The following is a 12,782-nucleotide window of genomic DNA, read 5'->3' as shown; positions in this document are numbered from 1 at the left end:
GATGCTTTGTTTCAAGAAAGTTTTTTGGCTGAATCAATTGTAACATCGCCCAAAGAAGAGATCATTTTATCTCGAAAGCTCACACAAATAAAAGCATTCCGTTAGCCACAGAACGGTATCGACTATCAGTTTGATTATATATACTGTTTATAAATAAATGCAATACACAGGGGCCCTACAAATACTGCAGTCCCATTTAGTGCTGCTAAATTATGCCAATTTTTGCAATGTTTGGCTGGTGATCAGGTGGATGTACATCATTATTAATTGAAAAAGGTATTTGTGACGGTGGAAGGTGGTGGTAATTGTATCTGAAGGGGTAGTATTGGTAATTATATCTGGGCGGGTAATAGTGGTAATTGTATTTGGGCGTGGGGGTCATTGTATTTGGGGGGTGGTAATTTTATCTAGGGGGTAGTATTGGTAATTGTATCTGGAGTAGTGGTAATTGTATCTGTGGGGGTAGTAGTGTTAATTGTATTTGGCGGGTAGTGTTAATCTGGGGGCATAATAGTGGTAATAGCATAAGGGGGTAGTAGTGGTAATTGTTTCTGGGGGGTAGTGTCGTTTGTATCTGGGGGTGTTTGCATCTGGAGGGCTGTAGTGGTGTCTGTATTGGGAGAGGAAATTGTATATGTATTGGGGGGAATTGTATGTGGGACCAGGGGAGGAGGGGGAAATGAGTATGAAGAAAGGGGTAATTGAGTGATAGTGGAGAGGAAGGGATAGAGAAGTGAGAGGGAGCGTAAGAGAGAGAGAGTGAGGAGTGAGTGAGGAAGAGGAGGAAAGAATGAGAGACAGATGGGGGAGAGAAGTACAGGTGTGAAAGGGGAGGGCTCGCAAGGATGCCTACAAGGGGGGAGGAGAGGACTACGTTGCCAACACGGATGCAGGGTGGGGCACAGCACTGACACGTGGGGGGCCCGGCTGAAGCTCTACTCCTGGGCCAAAGGAAATCTGTTGGCATCCCTACCATCCAGTATATGATGACTAGGCTGTAATTAGAAATTGACTTTTCCTATATGAAAAGGGGAGCTGGCTTTTTCAATCAGACCACAAGTTAGAACTGAGATGAAACTGTGACTATGTACTGTAGTAAGCAAGTGAATCAGAAAAGCTTATATTAATGAAAGAGGTTGGGCCAGTGCACTGACCCTCACTTATGAGAAGAGAGACAGATAGGTATTTAAGTATATAATTTGTCATATTGGATGTAGCATTTGGACTTCTTGTCTTTTGTTCTGTACATGAGGTCACACTCCTAGTAGCACTCCTTTAGGCACAAATATTTATGGTGTGGTGGGTTTGGGTTCTGAGCTTACAGGGGCTGTGTGTGTTCACAATAAATCCTAGCTTCAACATTTTGAAAGTTAAAGTTGTCTACCCTTACTTTAACTGAAAAAATAATAATGTTGTAATCTTTTTTTCACAATCTAAATTTGGGCGTGGGAGGGGGGTACGTTTTGTAATGGATGATCCTGGCAGTTATCTTGATTTTTTTCTCTCTCAGTACACTTGCCGATCCAAAGCACATTTCTCAGCAATCGGGGATCCCCGCATCTTATACCAGAAACACCATTTAGATTACGGAGATAAAAAATCTAGGGAGACTGCTGCATTAGTATTGCTTAAGGATTATTTCATTAATTAATAATGTGAATTAAGATATTAGAATCCTACCTTCTTCAGCTCATACTTAATAGCAAGTTTTAAGCGACATAGGCTGGGCCGGCCATCTGCTTCTACATTGCTATGGTTTGTGTCTACATCACCGTTTAAAATAGCTTCCACTTCTTCAGTGTTTCTGCACAAATCGAGAAGTCCAACAACAAAGTCCTTGCATTGCATTGATAATTTTTTGTAGTCATTCTAAAAAAATGCACAAAATATATTGATTATGTGTCCCATAAATATTTATTAAAGGTTATTACTAGGTACTTTAGACGCTTAACAATATTTAAATGTGATACAATGTTAAAAAAAAACCCAGCAAAGTACAATACCAGTGAATTATCACCTACTTAAGTATAATACAGAAATACTGAAGTAATAATCCCAGAAGAACAGGGCATTACTGGCCAATAATGCCCTGACTGAAGACTTGAAGGCCTAAGGAGAAGCTAAATGTAGGTTTATTTTTATTTTTTTACCTGTTTCCTAAAAATATTGACACTTTTGTAGTCATATTGATTTTTATCAGCATGATTATCTACATCCTTTTGCTTTTACTGCAAGTTTATTAAAAGGAAATTGTACATACACACAGCCCTTTCTATACACACACACACACACCAGCCCCCTGTAAACCCACAAAACTGCATCACGGCCGTGATTGCATCAACAGCCCCTTAGGGCAACGTTGTGGGACTTGTGTTTTTTCCTTAATAAGAGTCATCCACACTGCATGCCATTATATGACCACACTACAAACCTCTGGTACCAATTTTACCTCATTCTATGCAGTAAATATCTGCTTGGGTTAAAACACTCAGTTTACCTGTTAGCCACATTTGTTATTATTTTCTCTGATGCACACTGGACTTTTGTTCTGGGGACTTCCCACATTTTACATAAACCTTAATATTCCACAGAGATTAAGTAACAAGATGGCAGAGATGTAGCACAACATACAGATATACTGTAGCAGACTTTACTTTCGCCAGGGGCACTATGACGTGTAGTATGAGCACTTTGTTATCTGTGGTGGAGCCGCGCTGAGACGCACGTGTCTCGTCTGCAATCAGCCGGAATTATTTGGGGAATAAGTGGTGGTTACATTTAAAAATATGGGATAACATATCATACAAAATTAATAGGAATAAGAGAACGGGGTTACATTGAATTTAGATTTGAAGACACACTCACGCCACCTATCCTTACTGCGCAGTATTGCAACCAACGCTAATACTACATTTTCCTTTTCGTGACGCACACGCGAGTCAACTTACAAAACATGGGGAGATAAGATGCAATCCATGAGACCCCAGCAAAAGTAAATGACTCCATATCTATACAGTGCTTAGTGAAATTTTATCCATAACTGGCGGTTTTTATTTGTGTCAAAAAATATTTTCACTTCACTCTGAAATTTTGAATTTCTTACTTGGCTTCTGAAAAACAGCCCAAAGAATGACAACCAATCTGGGAGTGCATGTTGATGAAGGAATTGGAAGCCTTTACATGTATTTACAAAGTTCCCCAATCATTACAATTTTAGGAAACAAGTGAATAATTCTTCATAGTAACTCACTATGTAATGATTCAGTTGCTACAGTACCAGTTTATGGAGCAAGAAAAATCAATGATGCCTCATGTGTGAAAAAATGGAACTCTACTTAATCGCATATACTGTTGTTTAAAAAAAAAATCACATTTCCGTCCTTCTCATGTATTCCCAGAAGTACTTAAGTTGAAATGGGAATCTTAGACATTATTGCTTGTTAATATTTTATCACTATTTGACTTGCACACTACAATAGTGTGAGTTTATTTAACAGCCTATAGTTATGTGTCTTTTCATTTACAGTAGTTGCTGAAATGACTTGTATGAATCAACACAACATTATAGAAGCCATCTCTTGGCTTTTTCTGTCGGTAAATTATTATTCAGTGCTATCACAAGACTCATTCATATACTTTTTGTATGATGCTACAATGGTTTCCTGGGAAAAGAATGGCCATGAAATGTAAATATTGTGAAATATTACAGTCAACTCTAGATTTGCTTAGTTGGATTTGTATATTTTTGTTGGAGTGGGTGGGCACCTCTGATTCATTTTACAGTGCGTTGCTACTATTGTTTGGAATAAAACAGTATACCATAAGTATTATTTGGGGAACTTCTTGAAGTTGTACTTTTTATTAATAAACCAAACAAAGAATAAAATCGACATACTGTGTAAACTGAAGAAGGAATGCCTACTGTACTAACCTTACCAGTGTTTGAGCACATCATTCATCAAATCATGAAAAAAGATTTTCTTGTTTTGATAAAAACAATAAAACATCTTACCATTCGAGTTAGGAATTTTCGCTATGTGAGGAATTTTCACTAGTGTGCTAAAGCCATCAATGTTATTTAACGTCAATTCAAAATAAGGATATTCCTTAGTTTACCTTTCAAAAAAAAAAAAAGTATATTGTTTAAAAAATTGTCTGTTGTTGGAAGTACTCAGACAGGGCGATTACCACCCAGGAAAAATTGCTAACACATTTGTTATATTAGTAGAAAAAATAGGGTGCTCAACCCAGATGAAATCCATCCAACTCGGTGGACTACAAATGAAAACCCTGGAGATACCAGTGGGAGTGGGTGGGTACAATATAGACTTTTGTAAGCATAATGACAGTTGTCCAACTTAACCATGACAGTCTAAACCCATAAAGAAACCCACTCACGTCATCTCCAGGGGTGTAGAACAGGCGTGCCAGCCATGAAGGAATCCACAGTCCAGGTGAAGGCAAAAGAAAGACGAATGGCGCACAGCCAGGGAGCCAGGTGTAGGATAAAACTACTATTCTTTATTCGTGCATGCAGGAGGACAGGCAACCCCCTTGGGGAACAAACAGGAACCTCCTACGCGTTTCGGACCTGGGGGTCCTTTATCAAGGAGTATGGGATATGTTTGGATAAGGCCCCTTATGTACCTGCTTCATAATTGGTAAATTACAAAAGTCTGTGCAAAATCGCCGCCGCCACCTAGAGCGCATGCGCGTGACGTCACCCGAGGCGCCGCACCACCAAGCCGAAGGATTGTGGGTAAGTACCGCCCCTTGTGTCTGCCCGCGCATGCTCACATCGGGGCGTGAGGCTGGCAAGACTTCTCTAGTCAGTGTCTCCGCTCCTGCCAGTAGTGACGTCATCGCGGGTCTCCCATAGGCCGGTGCATGTCGCTGGCCCACCAATAGGAGTGGTGCACAGTCGACAATGCACCAATCACAACGGGTCCCCCCGCGCTCACACTAGAGGCAGTCATGGAGCATACAGGCTAGGAATGACAAAGGACAACTAATTTTGTGTATGACAGGGATATAAAAACAAGATCTAATTCTCAGGTCTACCTGTCATAGATGATGGGCTTTATCCATACTAATCCCATATTAAACAAAACATACAATGTGGTACATATAACACTCTATTGAAACAAACAAAGTTACTACTAGCATGATACAATATGCACCTTGAAACTAAGTTCAAAAACATATACATATCCAAAATACAAATCAAAAATACAAAATATATATTAAAAACAATGAAAACATTTAACAAGACTTGTTGGTATGTCTTGTCCTTAATGTCCCCAAGGCTGAGGAACAACAAATGTAATATACTTTTATGTATACAGATTCTTATTGTCATCCTTAATTCATATCGGTGAAACTGTATAATTACATGTTGACAACTGAGGGTGCTATAATTTTATGTTTTTACTCATACTATGTGATTGATGGATTATAAAGGGCTCTCAAGATGTTGAAAGGTAACGGGCGTGACCCTTAAGGGGTGTATCATATTAGAAGGACAGTATAGTACTGGGAGGATAGTGCTGTTAATATTTAAATATACTGATGGATCATCCTTTATTTATGCAAAAAATGAGACAGGTTCCATTCTATATTTAGACCACAGGGAGTTCTTGTCTGAAGCATAAATATCCAATATGCCTCCCTGCGGTCTAAAAGGTTCAGCATGTCACCTCCTCTTTCTTTAGGAAAGATTTTTTCAATTCCCTGAACTTTTAGTCCATTGATGTTACCTTTGGGGCATTGTACAAAATGATTCGAGACAGGGTGGGATGTATCACCTTTTTTGATTAACCTAATATGCTCAAGTATTCTATTCTTTAAAGGTCTGATTGTCCTTCCTACGTAGTTGATTGCACACCCACACGTCAATAAATAGATCACATATTGGGTGTCGCAATTAATGAATGACTTAATTGGAAAATCCTGATTGGATCTACAACCTCTAAATTGTTTTGAGGGTGTCATAAACCGGCAAATCTTACATTTCCCACATCTGTATGATCCCTTAGTTATAAATTTCCTGATGGGGGGAGGTGTAGACGCAACATAGCTTGGTGAGATGTAAGTGGCAATGGTTTTTGCCTTGCGGTATACAAAGCGGGGACCCTTTTCCACATATTTTTTCAGACTCCCATCCATTAGGAGGATGTTCCAATGATTACGAATAATTTTTTGAATTTGATTACTACATCTGTTGTACTGTGTAATCATAAGTGGAACATCTTCCCCTATGAAATTGGTGTCTCCCCTGGTTTTAATCTCCCCATGGATTGGTAGGTACTTCTGTCTAGTTTTTAGTAAATCCTCTCTATTGGTTAATGCAACTTCTTTGTGGATTTTAGTCAGATGTTCTGTGTTGTAACCTCGCTGATGGAAACGGTGGTGCAGCTCCCCAGACTGACGAGAAAAGGCCTCCTCAGTGGAGCAATTTCTCCTCAGTCTGAGGAACTGGCCCTTGGGGATACCTCTGATGACAGCAGGTGGATGACAGCTGTCGGCTCTTAATAGCATATTTCTTGCATTCGGTTTTCTGTATGTCTCTGTTTGTATTTGGCCTTTGATGTCAATAGACAATCGGAGGTCCAGATAGTCAATGTGTTGCGTGTTGTGGATGTGAGTGAAAACTAGATTTAGATCATTAGTATTAATATAGTCAAAAAAATTGTGCAAAGTGTCTAGGTCACCCTCCCAAATCATAATCAGGTCGTCAATAAACCTTCTATAAAATGTGATGTGCTTACGGAAAGGATTTGTGCTTGAAAAGATAAACAGTGATTCCCACCACCCCATAAATAGATTCGCATACACCGGTGCAAAGCTCGTGCCCATTGCTGTACCCCTCTGTTGTAAATAAAATGTGCGATCAAATAAAAAATAATTATGTGTCAATAAATACTTAATAGCATCCAAAATAAATGCTGTGTGAAAGTGATTGCTATCTGGACCTCCGATAAAGTGCTCAACAGCTGCCATCCCCTGATCGTGTCTAATTATTGAGTAGAGGGACGTAACGTCCATGGTTACCCAAATCGATTGTGGGCTCCAATTCACATTTTTCAATTTTCTAATGAGGTCCCCTGAATCCAACAGAAATGAAGGTAAATGTTTAACAAAAGGTTGTAGAAATTGATCAATGTATTTTGATAAACCATCTCCCAAAGATCCAATAGACGAAATGATTGGCCTCCCCGGGGGGTCGACCAATGTCTTATGGACCTTTGGGAGATGGTAGAAAACTGGTATAATTGGGTTTGGATTCCACAGAAATGCAACTTCCGCTTTGTTTAATACCTGAGTGATTTCCCCCACTTCTATCAAATCTTTATATGACCTCAAAAATCTCTCTGTAGGGTCATCTGGTAGTGCAGAGTAGGTAGTGGCGTCCCCAAGTTGCCGAAAGGCTTCCTTAAGGTAGCCAGCCCTACTCTGCACCACCACAGCTCCTCCCTTGTCGGCGTTTTTTATGACAATTTTGGAGTTTTTCTGCAACGACGATAATGCCTGCTTCTCTTTGTGATTGAGATTATGTTTACCCACATTAGGTAGGGAATTACCCTCCGCTAAGATACGCAGGTCCCTGATGACCAAATTCTCGAATGTCGTTAAAAAAGGACCTTTAGCGAATTGTGGATCAAATATAGAACCCTTTTTGAGGGTAGACCTCCAGTTACTGAACTCTGGAATGATATTTTGTTCAGATAAAACATCGTTATCATATAATAATTCTTCAAGGTCCGGCCAAAAGGAAGAAGTAAGTTCTGACCAAGAAACAGATGTTATAAATATCTCTGGGGAGGAATTAACCGCCGCAGAAGTGTCACTCTTACAAAAGGGACTTAAATATGCACCAACTATGGACTTCGACCTGTTTAACACCTCCATAGATGTCCACAAATTTGTGAGAAAGTTATCTTTAAAGTCATTTTTCCACAAACGTTCCCAGTTTGCGGGTACCACAGAGGACAGGTCATTGGACATTATGGAGGATGTTGAGTTACCTGGAGTACCATCCTCACCACACCTTCAAGAAGATCCTGAACCACATATAGGTGAACCAGTGGTCCCGACTCCCTCTTTTAGAGGGGCTTGTGATCTTCAAGATATACTGGACCTTGAAGAATTATTATATGATAACGATGTTTTATCTGAACAAAATATCATTCCAGAGTTCAGTAACTGGAGGTCTACCCTCAAAAAGGGTTCTATATTTGATCCACAATTCGCTAAAGGTCCTTTTTTAACGACATTCGAGAATTTGGTCATCAGGGACCTGCGTATCTTAGCGGAGGGTAATTCCCTACCTAATGTGGGTAAACATAATCTCAATCACAAAGAGAAGCAGGCATTATCGTCGTTGCAGAAAAACTCCAAAATTGTCATAAAAAACGCCGACAAGGGAGGAGCTGTGGTGGTGCAGAGTAGGGCTGGCTACCTTAAGGAAGCCTTTCGGCAACTTGGGGACGCCACTACCTACTCTGCACTACCAGATGACCCTACAGAGAGATTTTTGAGGTCATATAAAGATTTGATAGAAGTGGGGGAAATCACTCAGGTATTAAACAAAGCGGAAGTTGCATTTCTGTGGAATCCAAACCCAATTATACCAGTTTTCTACCATCTCCCAAAGGTCCATAAGACATTGGTCGACCCCCCGGGGAGGCCAATCATTTCGTCTATTGGATCTTTGGGAGATGGTTTATCAAAATACATTGATCAATTTCTACAACCTTTTGTTAAACATTTACCTTCATTTCTGTTGGATTCAGGGGACCTCATTAGAAAATTGAAAAATGTGAATTGGAGCCCACAATCGATTTGGGTAACCATGGACGTTACGTCCCTCTACTCAATAATTAGACACGATCAGGGGGTGGCAGCTGTTGAGCACTTTATCGGAGGTCCAGATAGCAATCACTTTCACACAGCATTTATTTTGGATGCTATTAAGTATTTATTGACACATAATTATTTTTTATTTGATCGCACATTTTATTTACAACAGAGGGGTACAGCAATGGGCACGAGCTTTGCACCGGTGTATGCGAATCTATTTATGGGGTGGTGGGAATCACTGTTTATCTTTTCAAGCACAAATCCTTTCCGTAAGCACATCACATTTTATAGAAGGTTTATTGACGACCTGATTATGATTTGGGAGGGTGACCTAGACACTTTGCACAATTTTTTTGACTATATTAATACTAATGATCTAAATCTAGTTTTCACTCACATCCACAACACGCAACACATTGACTATCTGGACCTCCGATTGTCTATTGACATCAAAGGCCAAATACAAACAGAGACATACAGAAAACCGAATGCAAGAAATATGCTATTAAGAGCCGACAGCTGTCATCCACCTGCTGTCATCAGAGGTATCCCCAAGGGCCAGTTCCTCAGACTGAGGAGAAATTGCTCCACTGAGGAGGCCTTTTCTCGTCAGTCTGGGGAGCTGCACCACCGTTTCCATCAGCGAGGTTACAACACAGAACATCTGACTAAAATCCACAAAGAAGTTGCATTAACCAATAGAGAGGATTTACTAAAAACTAGACAGAAGTACCTACCAATCCATGGGGAGATTAAAACCAGGGGAGACACCAATTTCATAGGGGAAGATGTTCCACTTATGATTACACAGTACAACAGATGTAGTAATCAAATTCAAAAAATTATTCGTAATCATTGGAACATCCTCCTAATGGATGGGAGTCTGAAAAAATATGTGGAAAAGGGTCCCCGCTTTGTATACCGCAAGGCAAAAACCATTGCCACTTACATCTCACCAAGCTATGTTGCGTCTACACCTCCCCCCATCAGGAAATTTATAACTAAGGGATCATACAGATGTGGGAAATGTAAGATTTGCCGGTTTATGACACCCTCAAAACAATTTAGAGGTTGTAGATCCAATCAGGATTTTCCAATTAAGTCATTCATTAATTGCGACACCCAATATGTGATCTATTTATTGACGTGTGGGTGTGGAATCAACTACGTAGGAAGGACAATCAGACCTTTAAAGAATAGAATACTTGAGCATATTAGGTTAATCAAAAAAGGTGATACATCCCACCCTGTCTCGAATCATTTTGTACAATGCCCCAAAGGTAACATCAATGGACTAAAAGTTCAGGGAATTGAAAAAATCTTTCCTAAAGAAAGAGGAGGTGACATGCTGAACCTTTTAGACCGCAGGGAGGCATATTGGATATTTATGCTTCAGACAAGAACTCCCTGTGGTCTAAATATAGAATGGAACCTGTCTCATTTTTTGCATAAATAAAGGATGATCCATCAGTATATTTAAATATTAACAGCACTATCCTCCCAGTACTATACTGTCCTTCTAATATGATACACCCCTTAAGGGTCACGCCCGTTACCTTTCAACATCTTGAGAGCCCTTTATAATCCATCAATCACATAGTATGAGTAAAAACATAAAATTATAGCACCCTCAGTTGTCAACATGTAATTATACAGTTTCACCGATATGAATTAAGGATGACAATAAGAATCTGTATACATAAAAGTATATTACATTTGTTGTTCCTCAGCCTTGGGGACATTAAGGACAAGACATACCAACAAGTCTTGTTAAATGTTTTCATTGTTTTTAATATATATTTTGTATTTTTGATTTGTATTTTGGATATGTATATGTTTTTGAACTTAGTTTCAAGGTGCATATTGTATCATGCTAGTAGTAACTTTGTTTGTTTCAATAGAGTGTTATATGTACCACATTGTATGTTTTGTTTAATATGGGATTAGTATGGATAAAGCCCATCATCTATGACAGGTAGACCTGAGAATTAGATCTTGTTTTTATATCCCTGTCATACACAAAATTAGTTGTCCTTTGTCATTCCTAGCCTGTATGCTCCATGACTGCCTCTAGTGTGAGCGCGGGGGGACCCGTTGTGATTGGTGCATTGTCGACTGTGCACCACTCCTATTGGTGGGCCAGCGACATGCACCGGCCTATGGGAGACCCGCGATGACGTCACTACTGGCAGGAGCGGAGACACTGACTAGAGAAGTCTTGCCAGCCTCACGCCCCGATGTGAGCATGCGCAGGCAGACACAAGGGGCGGTACTTACCCACAATCCTTCGGCTTGGTGGTGCGGCGCCTCGGGTGACGTCACACGCATGCGCTCTAGGTGGCGGCGGCGATTTTGCACAGACTTTTGTAATTTACCAATTATGAAGCAGGTACATAAGGGGCCTTATCCAAACATATCCCATACTCCTTGATAAAGGACCCCCAGGTCCGAAACGCGTAGGAGGTTCCTGTTTGTTCCCCAAGGGGGTTGCCTGTCCTCCTGCATGCACGAATAAAGAATAGCAGTTTTATCCTACACCTGGCTCCCTGGCTGTGCGCCATTCGTCTTACATTTGTTATATTAACCTTGTAGGTAAATAGTTCAATTAATAAATTAGCCTTGGCTAATCATAGACATAGATTGGGGCTAAGTAAAGTTAAGTAGCGTATTAATGAGGCTATTGGCTTCACAAATAAGGTAGGTAGGGCATGCACATCTATATACAGTATATAAAACTCAAAAGATGTTTGTCTGTGGGTTTGTGCTCGCTCTCATTGGCTGTCAAGCTCTCCCATTGGCTGACTGCGGGCGGCCTTGGCACACACAGCGAGAGGGGAGATACATATATTATATACACACACACACACACAGAGAGAGGGGAGATACATATATAATATACTGCTGTGGCCAAGTTTATTCGAGCATTTGCCCGTTCTTGGCCGCAGCAGTATCCTGGCGCGCGCCGGAGGGTGACGGGCGCGCGCCGAAGCAGGGGGCGCAGGCACCCGATGACGCGTGACCGCGCATCGGAGACGCGCGGCACGCCGAGGGGCTGCCACTTGCAAGCCGGGAAATCTCCCGGCTTGCGGTACTGGCCACACTGCAATAAAGTGTGTCGCCAGTGTACATACAGAGAGGGGAGATACATATATTATATACACACTCAGAGAGAGCGGAGATACATATATTATATACACAGAGAGAGGGGAGATACATATCTATATATATATAAAACTCAAATTATGAATGGAGCTGTGAACGGGGGGGGAGAGGAACGGAGTTGTGAACGGGGGAGGGGACCGGAGCTGTGAAGGGATGGGGGGCCGCATTCATGTGCATGGGGGGATGGATTGCTGTGAACAGGGGAGAAAGAAAGAGGGGGCAGAGAGGGGAAGGAGGAGAGAGAGAGAGAAAGAGGGGAAGGGGGGGAGAGAGAGAGAGAGAGAGAGAGAGAGAGAGAGAGAGAGAGAGAGAGAGAGAGAGAGAGAGAGAGGGAGAGGGGGGAGAGAGAGAGAGGGGGGGAAGGGGGAGAGAGAGAGAGAGAGAGAGAGAGAGAGGGTAAGGGGGAGAGAGAGAGAGAGAGAGAGGGTAAGGAGGAGAGAGAGAGAGGGGAAGGGGGAGAGAGAGGGGAAGGGGGAGAGAGAGAGAGAGGAGAGAGCAGAGAGAGTGGAGAGAGAGGGGGGAGCGGAGAGAGAGAGAGGGAGCGGAGAAAGACAGGAGGAGAGGAGAGAGAGGGGGGAGCAGAGACAGAGGGGGAGTGGGAAAATTACATCCCGGGCAACGCCGGGTATATCAGCTAGTAATTACTGAAGCACTTAGGGGATAATTTTATATCTGTGTAACACACTTTCCCCCACCCCCTGGGAGATGTGAAGCTGGAGAGCATGGAGAGTGTCTTAGTGGCAGGTGTCTGGTCCCAGAGC

General features: G+C 41.5%; 1 protein-coding gene across 1 annotated transcript in view; it reads right to left on the bottom strand.

Moving 5' to 3' along the window:
* Positions 1–12,782, bottom strand: part of TRPC6 (transient receptor potential cation channel subfamily C member 6) — a 245,011-nt gene that overhangs the window by 110,936 nt on the left and 121,293 nt on the right. The window contains exon 3 of the mRNA XM_075592440.1: positions 1,681–1,869. Coding sequence (XP_075448555.1) covers positions 1,681–1,869 — 189 coding nt within the window. The remainder of the gene's footprint in view (positions 1–1,680; positions 1,870–12,782) is intronic.

The sequence above is a fragment of the Ascaphus truei genome, chromosome 3 (assembly GCF_040206685.1).
Source record: "Ascaphus truei isolate aAscTru1 chromosome 3, aAscTru1.hap1, whole genome shotgun sequence".
Lineage (NCBI taxonomy): Eukaryota > Metazoa > Chordata > Amphibia > Anura > Ascaphidae > Ascaphus > Ascaphus truei.
This window is presented reverse-complemented; position numbering and strand designations above follow the sequence as displayed.